This window comes from Hyperolius riggenbachi, chromosome 6, assembly GCF_040937935.1.
Source record: "Hyperolius riggenbachi isolate aHypRig1 chromosome 6, aHypRig1.pri, whole genome shotgun sequence".
Classification (NCBI taxonomy): Eukaryota; Metazoa; Chordata; class Amphibia; order Anura; family Hyperoliidae; genus Hyperolius; species Hyperolius riggenbachi.
In genome coordinates, this window is record NC_090651.1 from 181068674 (window position 1) to 181089112 (window position 20439).

Sequence of the window (20439 nt, forward strand, 5' to 3'; positions counted from 1 at the left end):
ATGATGGTATAGAGTATACCCTATATGGAAGAGGGTCTCTTCTTGTCCAGTGTTCCCAATTTATGGTCAAACATCTTCCTTGTTAATTAGGGCCCTGGGCGTGCACGAGGGACCGATATCGATCAGATTCCTTGAACTCAAACCAGCCAGACCAAGTCTTCCAGATTTGGTCATGTTTCTCGTGTAAGGTTGCAGTGAGTTCTTCCATGTATCTGGTTTGGTCGACCTCACGTATCCACTCCATAACTGTGGGGGGCTCCGGAGATTTCCATTTGTTTGCTATTAGAGCCCGAGCTGAGTTTACTAAATGTCACGTGAGAGTTTTCTTGTATCTGCGAATTGACCAGGAATTGTGGTGAAGCAGGAAGAAGGCTGGTGAGTCTGGTGGGAGAAAGTCTGTCATTACATGCATCAGGTCCCTTATGTCCGACCAGAACCGTGTAATCTTATTGCAGGACCAAACAAATGTGCAGCAGAGATCCCGTATCTTGCCCGCATCTCCAACAGAGAGGAGATGACCTTAGGTACATTCGATGTAACTTGGATGGTGTGAGGTACCATCTTGTGAAGATTTTATAACCTGCTTCTTGATTTTTGGAGGAAATGGAAGATGTATGGGAAAAGGTGAGCATTTTCCCCCATTGTTTATCTGAAAACGTCAGACCCAAATCCTGTTCCCATTTTTCTTTATATGATAATGCAGGTGTTTCCTGATTGTTTAAAAGTGAGTACATGAATGAAACCATACCTCGCATTGGGCCTTCCCCTTGACATGTTTGTTCAAATGGCGTCAGTGGTCTACTAAAGCAAAGCTTGGTGCCTTGGGATGAGATGTAATGCTTAAACTGGAGCCAGGACCAGTGGTCTAATGCTGGGGAGTTAAAAACCTGTCTTAGTTTCTGAAGAGGAATCCATTCTCCTTCAGCTAAAAAGCTTTGAGCACGTAAGTTAAGGCATTTGCGCAAAGAGGGGTAGCTTTTAGGGGGGAGACCAGGAGGAAAATCAGGATTGTCCAGTACAGGAAGCAGAGGCGAGGGCCAGGGCGAAATGTCAGGTTCCTGTCTATATTTCGCAAGGATCTTAAGGGTCTGAGATATTAGGGATGCTGCCAGATCCGACACCTTAAGCAATGGGGCAGACCAGGGAGAAAGTACCAGATGCCCATTCATCATCTCATTCTCCATAGCCACCCATCTTTTAAGATGTGAATGCCTGTGCCAATCTATAACTCTAAGTAATCGAATCCAATGAGTAAGCACCGTCTTCAATAAATAAGCTCTTTTATTAAAGTATCAATTCATCATAAAAACCAGGAGGATCAAGCAATCAGCGACAGCTCCGCTGTTTCGGGCAGACTTCCCTTTTTCAAGCTGTTAAAGCATGTCATCCACAATACAAACTGACACAGAATCCATTTTATAGCAAACATACAAATCAGGTGATCTGAATGCGACCAATCAGGAGCATGGGGCCGCCGACGGACCTGATCGAGAACTACCAGCCTAATATTTAAATTCACCACTATCCCCACCCCTCGAGGGGTGTGTATACCAAAAACCAGCCCCTCCGCATCCATACGGAAAACGGCAACTCACGCTGTCATCTGACACGCAGAGGGATGAGCGCGGCGAGACTCTGTCCTCCTCTCAAAACAAAACCCACGTGAACCATCACGTGTGGTATGACGCGACGCCGCTTCCGCATCAACTCAGCGGCAATCGTGTCCATGCGTCTCCTGGCAACCAGACGCTCTGGTCTTGCAGGGAGTTCAATCCTGCCCACCTACAGAGCTCCGGCAGCCAGCGTAACAATAACAAGGAGAGGGACATTGCGCATCCCTCACACTCACCCTCCACGTAGCCAGAAAGGACAGCGCCCCAGGGGGATTAGAAATAAGTCAGAGGTCCCATAAAGTAGATGATCGCACTCAGCCACCTGAAAAAATAAAATAAAAATAGAGATGCATGTCAATATACAGGAATAACAGTACCCATCTAAATGCACGGTAATAGGTCATATTCTTTATTAAGATCCCCCCTCCCCATGGTTCCCAATTTCTTTATCCACATGGCCTCTTTTTTAAGTCCCCTCTACGCAGGCGCAAGGGTGCATGGTCAATTACCTGCACCCTCAACTGAGAGACACCATGTCCACATTCCTTAAAATGACAGGCCACAGATTGATCCCTACTGTCCCCCCTGATAGTCGACTTATGGGAAGAGATTCTATCCCTCAAGGGCTGCGTGGTTTTCCCCACATATCCTAACCCACAGGGGCATTTAATTAAGTATACAACAAATGTGGATTCACACGAAAAATGGCCTTTTATCTGAAATCTGCGTCCACTAGAGGGATGTGTAAATGTGTCTCCCTTAATTACACTATTACACATGACAGTGCAGACATGGGTACGTCCCATTCCTGCCTGTCACTGTGTTCTCCCCCTTATAAGTATGGACAACTTTGTCCCTAATTGTCGGTGGCCTGCGAAAAGACAAGAGGGGCGGGTACCTGAACTCCTGTACCTGTGGAAAGGAATCAGAAAGAATTCTCCAATGTTTTCGTATTATTTGACCAATTTGTTGGCTCAGGCTGTTATAAGTGCTAACAAATGGAATCCTTGTACCACTAGTGATCTTATTATCTATCCTACCCTTCTCCTTTCTCATCTCAAGTAATCTGTCAGGATACCCCCTCCTCTTAAACTTAGTCCTCATCTGTTCCACTCTCTGCTGACATACCTCTGGACCCGCCACTATTCTCTCCACCCTCATTATCTGTCCAGAAGGAATATTATTCTTAATGTGTTGTGGATGGAAACTGTCAAATTCCAACACCGAATTACGATCAGTGGGCTTGGTGTACAGGTCTGTGAGCAGACGCCCCCCAGACCTGTACACCATGGTATCTAGGAATGGAACCCTATCAGGGTCAACATGAGCCGTCAAAACAATAGCCGGACACTTGTCCCTCAGTTGTTGGATGAACTCATCCAATGTCGAACGTGGCCCCGCCCATATGCAAAATATGTCGTCTATATACCGAAACCAGCATTTAGCATGCTGGTGAAAAAGGGCATTCGTATAAATGAAACTCTCCTCATATTGCCCCATAAACAGATTTGCATAGGACGGGGCCACGTTCGATCCCATAGCTGTTCCCCTCCGCTGCGCAAAGAAACAACCCCCATATAGAAAATAATTCTTATGTAGAATAATCTGTAACAATGAGATAACAAATTTTCTCTGGGGAGGGGTAAGATCAGAATACACCATCAGAAACCAGTCCACAGCCTCTACACCCCCATCATGTGGGATGGAGGTGTAGAGGCTCTCAACATCCAAAGTGACCAGTGGTCATGTTGAGAGCCTCTACACCTCCATCCCACATGATGGGGGTGTAGAGGCTGTGGACTGGTTTCTGATGGTGTATTCTGATCTTACCCCTCCCCAGAGAAAATTTGTTATCTCATTGTTACAGATTATTTAGGATAGGATATGTGGGTAAAACCACGCAGCCCTTGAGGGATAGAATCTCTTCCCATAAGTCGACTATCAGGGGGGACAGTAGGGATCAATCTGTGGCCTGTCATTTTAAGGAATGCGGACATGGTGTCTCTCAGTTGAGGGTGCAGGTAATTGACCATGCACCCTTGCGCCTGCGTAGAGGGGACCGCCATAAATTGCTACTTAAAAAAGAGGCCATGTGGATAAAGAAATTGGGAACCATGGGGAGGGGGGGGGGTCTTAACCTTCCTGGTGGTAAGCCCGAGCTGAGCTCGGGGTAAGCCGCCGGAAGGCACCGCTCAGGCCCCGCTGGGCCGATTTGCATAATTTTTTTTTTGCTGCACGCAGCTAGCACTTTGCTAGCTGCGTGCAGTGCCCGATCGCCGCCGCTACCCGCCGATCCGCCGCTATCCGTCGCGCCGCAGCCGCCCCCCCCCCCCCCAGACCCCGTGCGCTGCCTGGCCAACCAGTGCCAGGCAGCTCTATGGGGTGGATCGGAATCCCCTTTGACGTCACGACGTCGATGACGTCATCCCGCCCCGTCGCCATGGCGACGGGGGAAGCCCTCCAGGAGATCCCGTTCTTTGAACGGGATCTCCGGATCTCCGATCGCCGGCGGCGATCGGAGGGGCTGGGGGGATGCCGCTGAGCAGCGGCTATCATGTAGCGAGACTTTGTCTCGCTACATGAAAAAAAAAAAAAATTAAAAAAAAGATTTGCTGCCCCCTGGCGATTTTTTTGCAAACCGCCAGGAGGGTTAATAAAGAATATGACCTATTACCGTGCATTTAGATGGGTACTGTTATTCCTGTATATTGACATGCATCTATTTTTATTTTATTTTTTCAGGTGGCTGAGTGCGATCATCTACTTTATGGGACCTCTGACTTATTTCTAATCCCCCTGGGGCGCTGTCCTTTCTGGCTACGTGGAGGGTGAGTGTGAGGGATGCTCAATGTCCCTCTCGTTATTGTTACGCTGGCTGCCGGAGCTCTGTAGGTGGGCGGGGTTGAACTCCCTGCAAGACCAGAGCGTCTGGTTGCCAGGAGACGCATGGACGCGATTGCCGCTGAGTTGATGCGGAAGCGGCGTCGCGTCATACCACACGTGATGGTTCACGTGGGTTTTGTTTTGAGAGGAGGAGGAGGACGGAGAGTCTCGCCGCGCTCATCCCTCTGCGTGTCAGATGACAGCGTGAGTTGCCGTTTTCCGTATGGATGCGGAGGGGCTGGTTTTTGGTATACACACCCCTCGAGGGGTGGGGATAGTGGTGAATTTAAATATTAAGCTGGTAGTTCTCTATCAGGTCCGTCGGCGGCCCCATGCTCCTGATTGGTCGCATTCAGATCACCTGATTTGTAAGTTTGCTATAAAATGGATTCTGTGTCAGTTTGTATTGTGGATGACATGCTTTAACAGCTTGAAAAAGGGCAGTCTGCCCGAAACAGCGGAGCTGTCGCTGATTGCTTGAACATCCTGGTTTTTATAATGAATTGATACTTTAATAAAAGAGCTTATTTATTGAAGACGGTGCTTACTCATTGGATTCGATTACTTGGAAGGACACCTACAGTGCAAAGGTGACTGGAGTGGAGAGCACGTCATACCTTTTCCTTGGTCCACCATAGGTGCTTGCTACACATTGCTTGGATCCAATCTATAACTCTAATCTGTGTGGCTGCTGCATGGTAAAGACGTGTGTTTGGGACAGCCATGCCCCCCACATCCTTGGAAGCTGTTTGTAGGGAGTCCTTAAGTCTCGATTTATGACCCCTCCAAATGAACCTTGAGAAAGTTTGTATGACTGCTTTAAAATATTGAGCAAGAATGGAGATCGGTAAGGGATGAAATAAATACAGTAAGCGGGGCATAATAGACATTTTAATGATGTTTAACCTCCCAGTTCTCTTTAATTGTATTCCTGTGCTCTAGAGATCCATTCCCCTACATGTATGTGGCCACAGTTTAACAACCCCCCCCTTTATATAAAGTACAACTAATAGCAATTCTGATCTCCCCTACTTGCCCAATGCCAATTGCAATCGCACTGCCCCTCCTGCAGCATTTGTTCCTGTCCTGCTTGCAGAATGTACTGTGTACCTCTGTATACCTTGTCTAGCACTTTGTGTTTCTCCTCTCTAGCTGTCATCAGAGCAGCCTGGTGTACAGTGCTAATCAGCAGCTTCAGAGTTCGTCACCCACATGACATACTTTATAGCTGCAGATTAGTACAATACATGGGCAGCGGACAACAGCTAGAGAGTAGAAATGCACAGCGCTAGACAAGGTATACGGAAGTATACAGTACACTGCACTCTGCAAGCAGGACGGGGAACACATGCTGCAGGCTTCGGGTGGAGGGTGGAGAAGTGTGATGAGTAAGTCTCCGCGAGGGACCCTAATCACAGAGCAGTGGAGGACATAAATTAGCAGTGACAGGAGGGAGACATAAATTAGCAGCGACAGGAGGGGGATGGGGTCTAGGCAAGTCTCATCTACAAGAGATAGTCATCTGATAACACAGGCAGCGAGCAGTCTGGGCTGACACTGTGCAGGAATCCTTCTCTCCTCTGCATGGAGGACTTGTCCAGCCTTGGTGACGCTGAAGTCCTTTGTTTTTTCCCCCTAACACAGTCAGTAAGCGCTTCTTGTCTTATGCCAAATTGCCTTATGGGTAGTGACATCTGGAAACTTCACCACTCATAAGGCAATTCGGGCTAGGGCTAATTAATATACAGCCGCGGATGTAGTCTCTTAGTGGGCGTGGCTTCAGCCTTAAAGGGGGAAAAACAATTGAATTCAAATTAAAATCAAAGCCAGGTTTTTCCCTATGAAGTGTATGAATTGTATGTTCTCTACTCAAAGGCAGTGAGCAGTAAAAGACCTTAAAGTTCCTCTTTAAGAAACTCCAGTTATGTATGCAAAAAAAGCCATTGAGCTCCATGACTTTCAAAGTCGCAGAGAGCTCTGTTTTCTGAGGCTTATTATCTCAACTGTCAGTCACTGTATTTTCTTATTCTGTCCAGAGGACAGGTCTATAGTTCACAAGACTGCTCTGTAAAAACATTTAGACTGCTGAGTAGTGTGTAAACTGCAAATATTAGAGAATACTGCAATGTTATGAAAAACACTATATAAATGAAAATAAAAATACGCGAATATTTTCTTTGCTACTAATCTTCTAGTAATTATCCGTACTACACAACCAATTCATTAGAAATCATTTTTTTTTTTTGCTTCAGTGTAAGATAACTGTTGTTTCATCTATAACTCAAGGTAGAATTAGCCCTGAATTGAGCTCACAACCTCCTAATAATGCTTCCCCGGGCTCTCCTTTTTATCCCAGATGTCATTGGTCTAACAAGGATTTCATTGTGAATATTCAGAGAGACTTTCATATCTTGAGACCTGCTCGGTACAAATGGAGGGAGCAGGCATATATGTGCAGGAGTCCTCATATCCCCCCCTACCCCATTCATCTCCCTTTCCTTGTACAAGGCCACGTAAGCTGAGCCAGGTTACCCCCTGCTGTGCAAGCGCTGGCCTGGTGGCGCGCATCCTTGCAGCCACAGGACCACAATCAAGGGTGAACATGACTGCCAAGTTTACTTCCAGAGCGATAGACTCGAGACCGCAGTAAGCCGATGTGTAGAAACTACACCACATCAGAGCGAGGGCACGTTATGTGGGTCATTTGCGGTTTTATAAAAAACACTTCTATTGACTTTCATTAAAATCTCTGATCACGATTTTCCGAAAAACTACAATCACAGTAATTTTACCACAATTTTAATGCTAATCAATGGGAGGAAAAAAAAAAAAGAAAACAACCCGCAAGACGCTCTCTGGTGTGCCAGGGCACTTAGAGAGACAGATGCGGTATAGATTCTACTTACCGCAGTCCCGAATCGGTTAACTTACCAGGATGCTTTTAGAAATTAGGAGAAAACTGAAATAAACATGTGGATAGAAAATACAAGGATCACAAGTTGGCCATGATGAGGTTCAAACACGAGACAGAGCTGCAAGGCAAAAGTGCTGCCCATTAAGCCAATGTCTAAAGGCCCATACCCACCACAAAATTCTACCTATGATTTTCCACACGGCCAGCGATTTTTTTTGAGCGAAGGATTCCGCAATCTCGTGATGTGAGTACAGGCGTGCGATCGACTAACTGTGTTTAGCAATGCGCTGATAACGACAGTCATGGTGGATTCAATCTTTAAGATCCCTGACAACATCTCTCAAAGTACTGCAATCGCTTGAAGTCTCGTTCGCACCAGTCTTGTTACGTCGCGCATACCTGCCGGCAGGAAGAAGGATCGGGGAGCGCTCGTAGTGGACGGACCTTGCTGGATCCATCCTCCTACATTATTGCGGTGTGTATGTAGCTTTACCACAGACAGGGGCGTTTCTAGCCTTTTTGTCACTCCAGGCAAGAAGTCCTGCATTACCCCCCCCCCCCCCACAAATAAACACACACACTAAAGAATATGTGGTGTATAAGGTGGGTGCCTAGTATATATAGTCCCCGAGATAAAACAGCCCTCCGATCCCGTCACAATTTGTTGCACACCACCTTCCTGCTCTCCCCTGCTTAGTGTGTAAATGCAGAGTATATCACAGCAGAAGTTGTGCTCTCACCTCTTCACTGGAGTCCAGTGCTGTGCTTCCGCCTGTCCGCTCTGCCTATTGACTAGCATCCCCTATCACATGTAGCATGAGGAAAGTGAGGTGCCAGCACTACAGGAAGCAGGAGACAGACATGGTCACAAGGCACAGCGCTGGACTCCGGCAGGGAGGCGAGAGCACAGCTTCTGCTGCGCTATACACTGCATTTACACACTGGGCTGGGGGATTGCAGGAGAGGGGCAGAGAGTAGCACATAGGAGGGGCAGAGAGTAGCACAAAAGGAGCCTAGGCACAGTGGGATGGAGGGATGCACAGGGTGGCAGAGGAAGCACAGGGGGACAGAAGAAGGCATGGAGGGACTGAAGAAGGCACACAAGGGGACAGAAGGAGGCACGAGGGCCAGGAGAAATCACAAAGGAGGGCAGAAGGAGGCACAAGGGGAGTACAGTGGCACACAGGGGGACAAAAGATTGCACAATGGGGAGCAAAAGGAGGCACAATGGGGGACAGAATAAGGAATAGGACAGGGGGAGGTACACAGGGGGAGGTACACGGGCACTGAAGGAGACACGAGGGCCAGAAGGAGGCACAAAGAGGCACAGGGGGACTGAAGGAGGCACACTGGGGGACTAAAGGAAGCACACGAGGACAAAAGGATGCACACAGAGGGACATAAGGAGAATCAATGGGGGGCATAAAGCACAAGAGGACAGGAGACTGCACAGGGGGACTAAAGGATGCACACAGGGGGAAGAAGGCGGCACAAAGGGGGACAGAATAAGGCAGAGGGGGACTTAAGGAGGCACAGGGGGACAGAAATAGGTGCAGGGGGACAGAGGGAGGCATAGGGGGACAGAGGTGGCACAGGGGACTGAAGAGGCACAGGGGAACAGAAGGGGGAACTAGGAAACAGAAGGAGGCACAGGGGGACAGACAGAAAGGGGGGGGGGCAGAGATAGCACAAGGGGACAAAGGGAGGCACAAGGGGACACAGAAGGAGGCAGAGCACAAAGGGGCACAGAAAAAGGCAGAGGTGGCACAGGGGTAGCTGAAGGAGGCACATGGGAGAAAGGAGACACAAAGGGAGACAGAAGGAGGCACAGGGGAACAGAGGTGTCACAGGGGACTGAAGGAGAAACAAGGAGACGGAAGGAGGTACAAAGGAGACAGAAAGAGGCACAAAAGGGTAAAGAAGGATGCACAGAGGGAGAAGGATGCACAGAGGGAGAGGGATGCTGGGAAGGGGGAGTGGGGTTGGCGTAAAGGGACACAGTGGCAGCTCCCTGCAACTTACGCTAATCAGATGCAGCAGAAGCAGGTGATAGAGCACCAGTAGGGGTTGGGGCTTCATGCAGGGAGCAGGGCTTAACCCAGGGGCATGGTGCTCCAGGCAATGGACTGTAATGCCTAAAAACACCCCTGACTACAGAGTTGTTTATATATTTAGACTTGGAATATAAAGTCATGGCTAAAACATATGGCAATGACCAATGTATTTTGAAAACTTTGCTTCAGTATTTTTATTTTATTTTTCACACGCTTCTGTGGAATACCAAAGAACAAAAAAATATGCAATTTTCAAATATATAATCTCCAAGCCACTTCTTGATAACTTTTGCATTGTGACATTTATCTATCATGCTGAAAAAATACAGTACATAAAATCACCAGTTTGTGTTTGGATTGTTGGGAAAAGTTGCTTTTGAAAAACACTTGGATACTATTTTGTATAGAGGTCAGTGTTCTTGGGAGGGTGAACACACTCCCTTGACAAGAAGTAACCCCACACATGGATTATCTCTGTTCACACCATAGTAAACATAGCAGCATTCTCTCCTATTCTGTTATGGACAATCTGTTTTCCAGATGTCCGGAATAGTCGGAAGGATTTTTTCTGAGAAGAGGACTTTGCACTAGTTTTCTGATTTCCTTGCATTTCTTGCAGAATTTCAGTCTGATCTTTATGTTTTTCTTGGAAACTGGTGGCTTAATTGCAGCCCTTCTTGAAATAAGGTCAAACTTATATGCCTCACTGTACATGCAAATGCACTTACTTTGACCTACTGCACATGCTGAGCAAGCTCTGCACTGGTGGCAAAAAGATTCTGTAGCTGACAAGAGTGGTCAGTCCTGGCACTTGCTGGAAATGAGTTCCTGAAGCAGTCTACAGCAGAACCTAACCTATCACCTTTAAGTTCTTAGTGATCCAGTAAGTGTGCTTTCAGATGCAATATTCTTAGGAGCAAATCCCTTGCATATGATGGCATGCAGAACAATGATGGCTACACACACTTCTTTGAAAGTTGCTATTCTAAAAAAAGAAATCAATGATTTCAAGCATATCTGTCCCTATTTTATAGCCATCGGTCTGACCTTATAACTCAATCAAAATGATACAGCATTTTCCACTGTACTAAATTCACACCTTCACCTGTGCTGATAAAATTCTTATACTGACAAATATGTATGTATGTATGTATGTATGTATGTATGTATGTATGTATGTATATATATATATACATATATATATGTATGTATGTATGTATATACAGTGGAATGAGAAAGTTTGGGCAACCTTGTTAAGAGTCAAGGTTTTCCTGTAAAAATCGGTGGTTACGATAAAAAATGTTAGTTAAATATATCATATAGGAGACACACACAGTGATATTTGAGAAGTGAAATGAAGTTTATTGGATTTACAGAAAGTGTGCAATAATTCTTTAAACAAAATTAGGCAGGTGCAAAATTTGGGCACCACAAAAAAAATCCTCCTTTTGCAAAAATTACAGCCTGTAAACTCTTCCTGTAGGTTCCAATGAGAGTCTTGATTTTGGTTGAAGGTATTTTGGACCATTCCTCTTTAAAAAACTTCTCCAGTTCATTCAGGTTTGATGGCTTCCGAGCATGGATAGCGCTTTAACTCACACCACAAATTTTCAATTACCGTATTTTTCGGACTATAAGACGCACTTTTTCTCCCCCAAAGCTAGGGGGGGGAACTCAGTGCGTCTTATAGTCCGAATGCACAGTTTCTAAGTGGTCAGCTCTTACTTGTGCAGCCGCCGCTCCTCTCCTCCGATGTTAGAATCCTGCCGCTATTTCAGATAGGAAGTCGGCTTCCTAGTTCCGGCAGTAGGCTCCGCCCCCTCCTAGCATCTGCTGCTACATGTGATATTGTCTTCCTGCATATGCCACACAAGTCCCCGGTAAGCTCCAGGCTGTCTCCTGCTTCATCTATCTTCACCATCTCTCTCTCTCTTTCTTTAGCTGTCTTCGGCTGCACTGAAGCACGCATTTTTTTCTCTGATGTACTGCACGGTCCCCTCTCACAGCCTCTCCTGCACAGCGGACCAGAGAACACGTGACAGAGAGATAGACCACACACAGACTGTACACAGGCTGTATACAGCACACATCGCAGCGTCCTGTTAAAGCAAGTCTAGCTGTCCGTTTACACAGACAGCTCTTAGCTGTAACGAGCTTTGCTGGCATTTTGAGGTCAAAAGGGCAGGATCCTTAGCCTCGCATCACATCAGATAGCAATACAGGCAGTGACACCAGCAATAACAATAATATTTATATAGCGCTTTTCTCCCTGGGGAGTCAAAGCGCTGTGACCCTGCATTATGCAGTCTCAAAGGCTAGGGAAAAGAGGTGAGTTTTTAGCCTTTTTTTAAAGCTGTCCAGAAAAGGAGCCTCTCGTACTGATTGTGGAAGGGAATTCCATAGAGTAGGGGCTGCATAGGAAAAGGCCCGAGCACCAAATGTTAAGTGTACCCTGGGAATAACCAGCTTCATCTTGTTGGCAGAGCGGAGGGTGTGTGGATGGGCATAAAGTTCCAATAGATCCGCTATATATTTGGGTCCCATGTGGTGTAGAGCCTTGAATGGCAGCAGGCAGATCTTAAAATTGATTCTCCATTTTACTGGCATCCAGTAAAGAGTTTGCAGTACTGGGGTGATGTGTGAGCTGCGGGGGGCATTGGCTAGGAGTCTGGCTGCAGTATTCTGTACTAGCTGTAAGGGGTGCAGAACCTTATCTGTATATCCGATGAACAGAGCGTTGCAGTAGTCTAGGCGGGAGGATACAAATGCATGAACCAGGGCAGGTAGGTCTTCAGCTGGGATAAGGTGTTTGATTTTTGCTATATTTCTTAGATGGAAGAAGGAAGACTTGACGACAGCGGATACCTGCTGTCTGAGTTTTAGCTTTCCATCCAAGATCACCCCAAGGTTTCGCACAGAGTCTTTATACTGTATAGTATCTCCCCCAATTGCTAGTTTGAGGTGGTGAGCGGTTTGAACTTTATCCATCATGTGTGGACCACCTACCACCAACACCTCTGTTTTGTCAGAGTTCAGCCTCAGCCAGCTGGTGTTCATCCAATTTTGTAAATCCACTAGACACGCATTTGTGGATGCTGATGGGTCTTGGGTAGCAGGCTTGAAGGACAGATCCAGTTGTGTGTCATCTGCATAACAATGGTATCCTAGGCCATTAGTACAGAACCCTGTGGAACTCCATAGGCAAGTGGCACTGGATTGAGTAGTGTGTGCCCAGACATACTTGCTGTGCCCTGCCAGATAGGAAGGTCTGAAACCAGCTAAGAACAGTACCCCTTAGGCCACAGTAATTCTTCAGTCGCTGGATTAGTATTTCATGATCCACAGTATCAAATGCTGCAGACAAACCAAGAAGAATCAAAATTGAGCAATCACCCTTGTCCCTTGCAGTAAGTAGATCATTCATTACTCGGACTAATGCTGTTTCAGTGCTGTGCCTTTTCCTGAATCCTGACTGAAAACTATCAAAGATGTTGTTATCTGTAAGCCTGGCTTCTAGCAATGACCGCAAAGATCAGATTACAGCTAGAGCGGTCTGTGTAAACGCACAGCTAGACTGTTGTGGATGTTGTGCTCTGTGCTGTATACAGACTGTGTGTATGCTTTATCGGCCGGTCCTGCTGTGCTCTCTGTCACAGGCTCTGCTTTATGCCTATGCAGCTTAGCCACTACTTTAACTAGCCTGTCTGCCTAGTGCTTCAGGCTTAACAGTGGCAGTTGCAGAGTAGTCATTGTAGCTGCAGGGGTTAAGAGTAGTGTAGCTGGGAATGGGGGCAGAAGGTGTTAGAGTAGTGCACTGTAGCATAGGTGGTGGGCATCAGGAGTTAGCATAGTGTGTTATTGATGGGCAGTGGAGTGTAATTGGTGGGGCATCAAGAGTTCGCAGTGTAATTGGTGGAGAGTTAGTGTAATTGGTGGATCATCAGGTGTTAGCAGAGTGTAGTGCAGTGTAATTGGTGGGGGATAAGGGGTTAGCATACTGTAGTGTTTTTGGTGGGGCATCAGGTGTTAGCATAGTGTACCACCACCATGGAGAAGGTATCCTCTGGTCTCTCAGCTATTTCATCGTGGATGTCTGCCAGGTTCCTAAAATTAAACCTGGATAAGACTGAACTCCTAATCTTCCCGCCCCGTGCTGCTTCACCCCCCACTGACCTCTATGTCACTGTCAATGGCACAATCATTCATCCAACTACACAAGCCCGCTGCCTGGGAGTCACCCTGGACTCAGCCCTCTCCTTCACCTCCCACATCCAAACCGTAGCTAGAGCCTGCTATTTCCACTTACGCAGCATCTCCAAGATCCGGCCTTTCCTGACCCCAGACACTACCAAACTCCTTGTTCATGCTCTCATCATCTCCCGCCTGGACTACTGCAACTCCCTCTTGTCAGGCCTTCCTCAAAACCGCATCGCCCCCCTAAAATCCATCATGAACGCAGCAGCCAGACTCATCTACTCCTCCCACCGCTCTGTCTCCACAACTCCCCTACGCAAATCCCTTCATTGGCTTCCAATTCACTTCAGAATCAGCTTCAAGATCCTATGTTTGGCATACAAATCCATACAAGTCCTGCCCAACCTACATCTCTGACCTGGTCAGCAGATATACACCTGGCCGCCCACTTTGCTCCTCCAACGACCTCCTCTTAACCACCCCACGCATCTCGCACTCCCATGCCAGACTGCAGGACTTCACTAGAGCTGCCTCTATCCTGTGGAACTCTCTCCCACTGCCCATCAGGCTCGCTCCTACCTTCAACACCTTCAAAAAAGCACTCAAAACTCAATTCTTCAAGGAGGCCTACATCAACTCAACACTACCCTAATCCTTTCTGCCAATAACTGCTTGATGCACCCCCTCCTTTTGTGTCACCAGCCCCTCCCTCTAGATTGTAAGCCTTTGGCAGGGCCCTCTCCCCTTGTGTATATCATACTTGACTGTGTGCACTTTACCCAGAATTTGGAACTGGTAATTTTTACCACTACCATTCCAGTTTATGATCTGTCATTGTACTATTATCTGCATTGTGTTGTGTATCTTATTGCTATTACCTGTATTGCTGCTTCTATGGTCTGTTACCTGTATTTTTCTGTCAAACCTGTTATTGTCTGTAATCCTATTTATTGTACAGCGCTGCGTAATATGTTGGCGCTATATAAATCTAATAAATAATAATAATAATAATAGTGTAGTGCAGTGTAATGGGGGGGCATCAGGGGTTAGCGTACTGTAGTGTAATTGGTGGGGCATCAGGTGTTAGCATAGTGCAGTGTAATCGGGGGGTATCAGGGGTTAGCATAGTGTAGTGTAATTGGTGGGGCAGCAGGGTTAGTGTTACTGACAAAGTAGATAGAGACAGCATGGGGGGAGATAGTCCACAAGACGCCCCCTGCACTATAGACACACCAGGTTTAGTTTTTTTTTTTCCCCCGATTTTTGCCCTCTAAACCTAGGTGTGTCTTATAGTCCGGAGCATCTTATGGTCCGAAAAATACGATATATTCAGGTCTAAGGACTGAGGTGGCCATTCCAGAATGTTTTACTTGTTCCTCTGCATGAATGCATTAGTGGATTTTGAGCAGTGTTTAGGGTCGTTGTCTTGTTGAAAGATCCAGCCCCGGCGCAGCTTTAGCTTTGTCACCGATTCCTGGACATTGGTCTCCAGAATCTGCTGATACTAAGTGGAATCCATGTGTCAACTTTGACAAGATTCCCAGTCCCTGCACTGGCCACACAGCCCCACAGCATGATGGAACCACCCCCATATTTGACTCTACGTAGCAGGTGTTTTTTTGGAATGCTGTGTTCTTTTTCCTCCATGCATAACATCCCTCGTTATGCCCAAATAACTCCATTTTAGTTTCATCTGTCCACAGCACCTTATTTCAAAATGAAGCTGGCTTGTCCAAATGTGCTTTAGCATACCTCAAGCGGCTCGGTTTGTGCTTTGGACTGAGAAAAGGCTTCCTCTGCATCGCTCTCGCATACAGCATCTCATTGTGCAAAGTGCAACGAATTGTTGAACAATGCACAGCGACTCCATCTGCAGCAAGATAATGTTGTAGGTCTTTGGTGCTGGTCTGTGGGTTGACTGACTGTTCTCACCATGCGTCACTTCTGTCTATTCGAGATTTTTCTTGGTCTGCCACTTCGAGCATTAACTTGAACTGAGCCTGTAGTCTTCCATTTCCTCATTACATTCTTAACTGTGGAACCAAATCAGCTAAAATCTCTGAGGCAGCTTTCTGTATCCTTCCCCTAAACCATGATGGTGAAAATCTTTGTCTTCAGGTCATTTTGAGAGTTGTTTTGAGACCATTTTTAATGTGGCTACTCTTCAGAGAAAATTAAAAGAGGAGGGAAACTAACAATTGACCCCCTTAAATACTCTCACTCATAATTAGATTCACCAGTGTATGTAGGTCAGGGGTCACTGAGCTCACCAAGCCAATTTGAGTTCCAATAATTCGTTCTAAAGGTTTTGGAATCAATAAAATGACAACAGTGCCCAAATGTATGCACCTGCCTAATTTTATTTAAACAATTATTGTGCACGTTCTGTAAATCCAATAAACTTCATTTCACTTTTCAAATACCACTTTGTGTGCGCTTCCTATAGGATATATTTAACTGACTTATTTATCATAATCACCAACGATTTATACAGGAAAATCATGACGCTTAACAAGGTTGCCCAGACTTTTGCATCCAACTGAAGCTGCACATTTTGCAGTACACCATTTGCATCACTGCCAAAACTTGTCTGCTTTAGGAGTATTAACACTTACTTGTGGGGGTCGATGATGAACTGTGAGCTGTGGTCCACTTCCCATAGATATCCCATTATTCACTACATATGAAGTAGTTTGTTGCATTCTTACAGGAACACCTACATGACAAAATTAAGAAAATACAAATTAAATGACATTGTAAACTACAAGTTAATCCTCCTGACAAATAAAATTAACCACTTGGAAGCAATTGGGAGAATGGTACTTTTGGTATAATTTTAACAGACCGCATGCTTGTAAAACCTTTAGCTAGCACGAGACTAGCTAGTACATGTAGCCGGCATCCCCCCCGATTGCTGCTGATCCCCCGCTAATACATTACCCAGCCTGGATCCAGCGATCAGCGCAGCCTCCACGAACAGCTCCGCTCTTCTCTATGGGGACTGGGGAGGATCGTTCATGACATCACAGACGTCATGCGCAGACCCGATCCTCCCCATAGAGAGGACCGGAGATGTGCAGGGAGGCTGAGCGATCGCTGGATTCAATCTGGGTAATGTATTAGCGGGGGATGGGGAATCAGCAGCAATCGGGGGGCCACATGCACTAGCTAGCCTAGTGCTAGCTAAAGGCTTTACAAGCGTGCAATCTTTTACAATCATACTGAGGGACTCCTGGGGCCAGCGAGCGGTATGCCTGACACAGCGTTGGGCATACCGCTAAGGAGGTTAAGACAGTCACTGACTACATAGTAAAACTACTATGCATGGCAATTTTACCACTGGTTAGCAAATATGCCCCTTGTGTCAGCAACCTGTAACTATTAGATTCAGTCAATATAAGGATGATTGCAGGGGAATGCAAGAAGCCCCAGGTAAGTAACCACTTTTTTTTATGCTTAACCCTCCTGGCGGTTAATTAATTCTGCCAAATAGGCAGAAATACAATTTTTTTTTTGTTTCATGTAAAGCTACCAGAGTGGTAGCTACATGAAACACTAGAGGGCGCATGTGTCCCTCTAGTGCGATCGTCGCCGGCATCAATAGCAAACAGGGGAAAGCGTATATAACGTGTTCCCGTTTGGCTTTTCCTGTCGCCATGGCGACGATCGGAATGACGTCATGGACGTCAGCCGACGTCCTGACGTCAGACGCCTCCGATCCAGCCCTTATCGCTGCCCGAAAGTCATTGGTCCGGGCAGCACAGGGCTCTGGCGGGGGGGGAGCCCTCTTCCACCGCTGCGTGCGGGCGATCACCGCAGAGTGGAGGCGATCAAGCTGTACGCGCGGCTATCAAAGTGCTAGCTGCGCGTACAGCACTTTAAATGGGGCGAATCGCCCCACCAGGGCCTGAGAAATGCTCCTGCGCGGGCTTACCGCCAGGAAGGTTAGCCAACTGAAGACTGCACGCTTACACTCCCCTAGTGACCAGGCTGTTTTTTACAATTAAGGCCACTGCAGCTTTAAAGGCTCGCTGCAGGGCCATACAATTCAGCACACAAGTGATTCCCCCCACCCTTTTCTGCTTTTTGCTGGTGGCAGAGCTTTCTGTTGGTGGGCTCTGATCGCTGCTGCGTTTTTTTTATTTGTGTTTTTTTAGTTTTTATTATATTCATCAAAAAACACATGAATTTTGTCAAAAAAATGTTTTTTTTTTACTTTCTGTGCTGACATTTTTCAAATAACGTAAAATTTCTGTATATATTTTTGTCCAAATTTATTCTGCTACATGTCTTTGATAAAAAAAATCCATTCGGTGCATATTTTTTGGTTTGGGTAAAAGTTATAGCGTTTACAAACTATGGTGCCAAAAGTGAATTTTCCCATTTTGAAGCATCTCTGACTTTTCTGACCACCTGTCATGTTTCATGAGGTGCTAAAATTCCAGGATAGTATAAATACCCCCCAAATGACCCCATTTTGGAAAGAAGACATCCCAAAGTATTCACTGAGAGGCATGGTGAGTTCATAGAAGATTTTATTTTTTGTCACAAGTTAGAGAAAAATTACGCTTTGTGACAAAAAAAAAAAAAAAAAAAAAAAAAAAAAAAGTTTCCATTTCTTCTAACTTGCGACAAAAAAAAAAAAATGAAATCTGACACGGACTCACTATGCTCCTCTCTGAATACCTTGAAGTGTCTACTTTTCCAAAATGGGGTCATTTGTGGGGTGTTAACTGTCCTGGCATTTTGGGGGTGCTAAATTGTAAGCACCCCTGTAAAGCCTAAAGGTGCTCATTGGACTTTGGGCCCCTTAGCGCAGTTAGGCTGCAAAAAAGCAGCATGTGGTATTGCCGTATTCAGGAGAAGTAGTATAATGTGTTTTTGGGGTGTATTTTTACACATACCCATGCTGGGTGGGAGAAATATCTCTGTAAATGACAATTTTTTTTTATTTTTTTTTACACACAACTGTCCATTTACAGAGACATTTCTCCCACTCAGCATGGGTATGTGTAAAAATACACCCCAAAACACATTATACTACTTCTTGTGAGTACGGCGATACCACGTGACACTTTTTTGCAACCTAGGTGCGCTAAGGGGCCTAACGTCCTATTCACAGGTCATTTTGAGGCATTTGGATTCTAGACTACTCCTCACGGTTTAGGGCCCCTAAAATGCCAGGGCAGGTTAGGAACCCCACAAGTGACCCCATTTTAGAAAGAAGACACCCCAAGGTATTCCGTTAGGTGTATGGTGAGTTCATAGAAGATTTTATTTTTGTCACAAGTTAGTGAAAAATGATACTGTGAAAAAACAATAAAAATCAATTTCCGCTAACTTTTGACAAAAAAAATCTTCTATGAACTTGTCCTACACCTAACAGAATACCTTGGGGTGTCGGTTTTATAAAATGGGGTCACTTGTGGGGTTCCTATACTGCCCTGGCATTTTACGGGCCCAAAACCGTGAGTAGTCTGGAAACCAAATGTCTGTTCAGGGGAATAAGCATCTGCAAATTTTGATGACAGGTGGTCTATGAGGGGGCGAATTTTGTGGAACCGGTCATAAGCAGGGTGGCCTTTTAGATGACAGGTTGTATTGGGCCTGAACTGATGGATAGGAGTGCTAGGGGGGGTGACAGGAGGTGATTGATGGGTGTCTCAGGGGGTGGTTAGAGGGGAAAACAGATGCAATCAATGCACTGGGGAGGTGATCGGAAGGGGGTCTGAGGGGGATCTGAGGGTTTGGCCGAGTGATCAGGAGCCCACACGGGGCAAATTAGGGCCTGATCTGATGGGTAGGTGTGCTAGGGGGTGACAGGTGGTGACAGGAGGTGATTGATGGGTGTCTCAAGGTGTGATTAGTGGGGGGGGGGGGGATAGATGCAAGCAATGCACTGGCAAGGTGATCAGGGCTGGGGTCTGAGGGCATTCTGAGGGTGTGGGCGGGTGATTGGGTGCCCTAGGGGCAGATAGGGGTCTAATCTGATGGGTAGCAGTGACAGGTGGTGACAGGGGGTGATTGATGGGTAATTAGTGGGTGTTTAGAGGAGAGAACAGATGTAAACCATGCACTTGGGAGGTGATCTGACGGCGGGGGTCTGCAGGCGATCTGATGGTGTGGGTGGGTGATCAGATTGCCCGCAAGGGGCAGGTTAGGGGCTGATTGATGGGTGGCAGTGACAGGGGGTGATTGATGGGTGATTGACAGGTGATCAGGGGGGATAGATGCATACAGTACACGGGGGGGGGGGGGGGGTCTGGGGAGAATCTGAGGGGTGGGGGTGATCAGGAGTCCACAGGGGGCAGTTTAGGGAATAAAAAAAAAATAGCGTTGACAGATAGTGAAAGGGAGTGATTGATGGGTGATTAGGGGGGTGATTGGGTGCAAACAGTGGTCTGGGGGGTGGGCAGGGGGGGGGGGTGTCTGAGGGGTGCTGTGGGCGATCAGGGGGCAGATCAGTGTGTTTGGGTGCAGACTAGAGTGGCTGCAGCCTGCCCTGGTGGTCCCTCGGACACTGGGACCACCAGGGCAGGAGGCAGCCTGTATAATACACTTTGTATACATTACAAAGTGTATTATACACTTTGTAGAGGCGATCGTGGGGTTAACAACCCGCCGGCACTTCCGAACGGCCGGCGGGTTGTCGTCGCGGGTGGGTTGAGCCAGTTGCCGGGGGAAGCGCGCGTCACCAGTGACACGATCGCTCCCCCGGCATGCCGAAAGGACGCAACGCCCATGGGCGTATTGCGGTCCTTTCGGCGTCCACTTTGCTGCC

General features: G+C 46.7%; 1 protein-coding gene across 1 annotated transcript in view; it reads right to left on the reverse strand.

Annotated features, from left to right (window-relative positions):
• The window catches only part of LOC137522614 (activating transcription factor 7-interacting protein 1-like), a 196296-nt gene that overhangs the window by 61305 nt on the left and 114552 nt on the right, over window positions 1-20439 (reverse strand). The window contains exons 4-5 of the mRNA XM_068242692.1: window positions 16274-16374; window positions 1850-1935 (exon numbers count right to left, since the gene is read on the reverse strand). Of these exons, the coding sequence (XP_068098793.1) occupies window positions 1850-1935; window positions 16274-16374 (187 nt within the window). The remainder of the gene's footprint in view (window positions 1-1849; window positions 1936-16273; window positions 16375-20439) is intronic.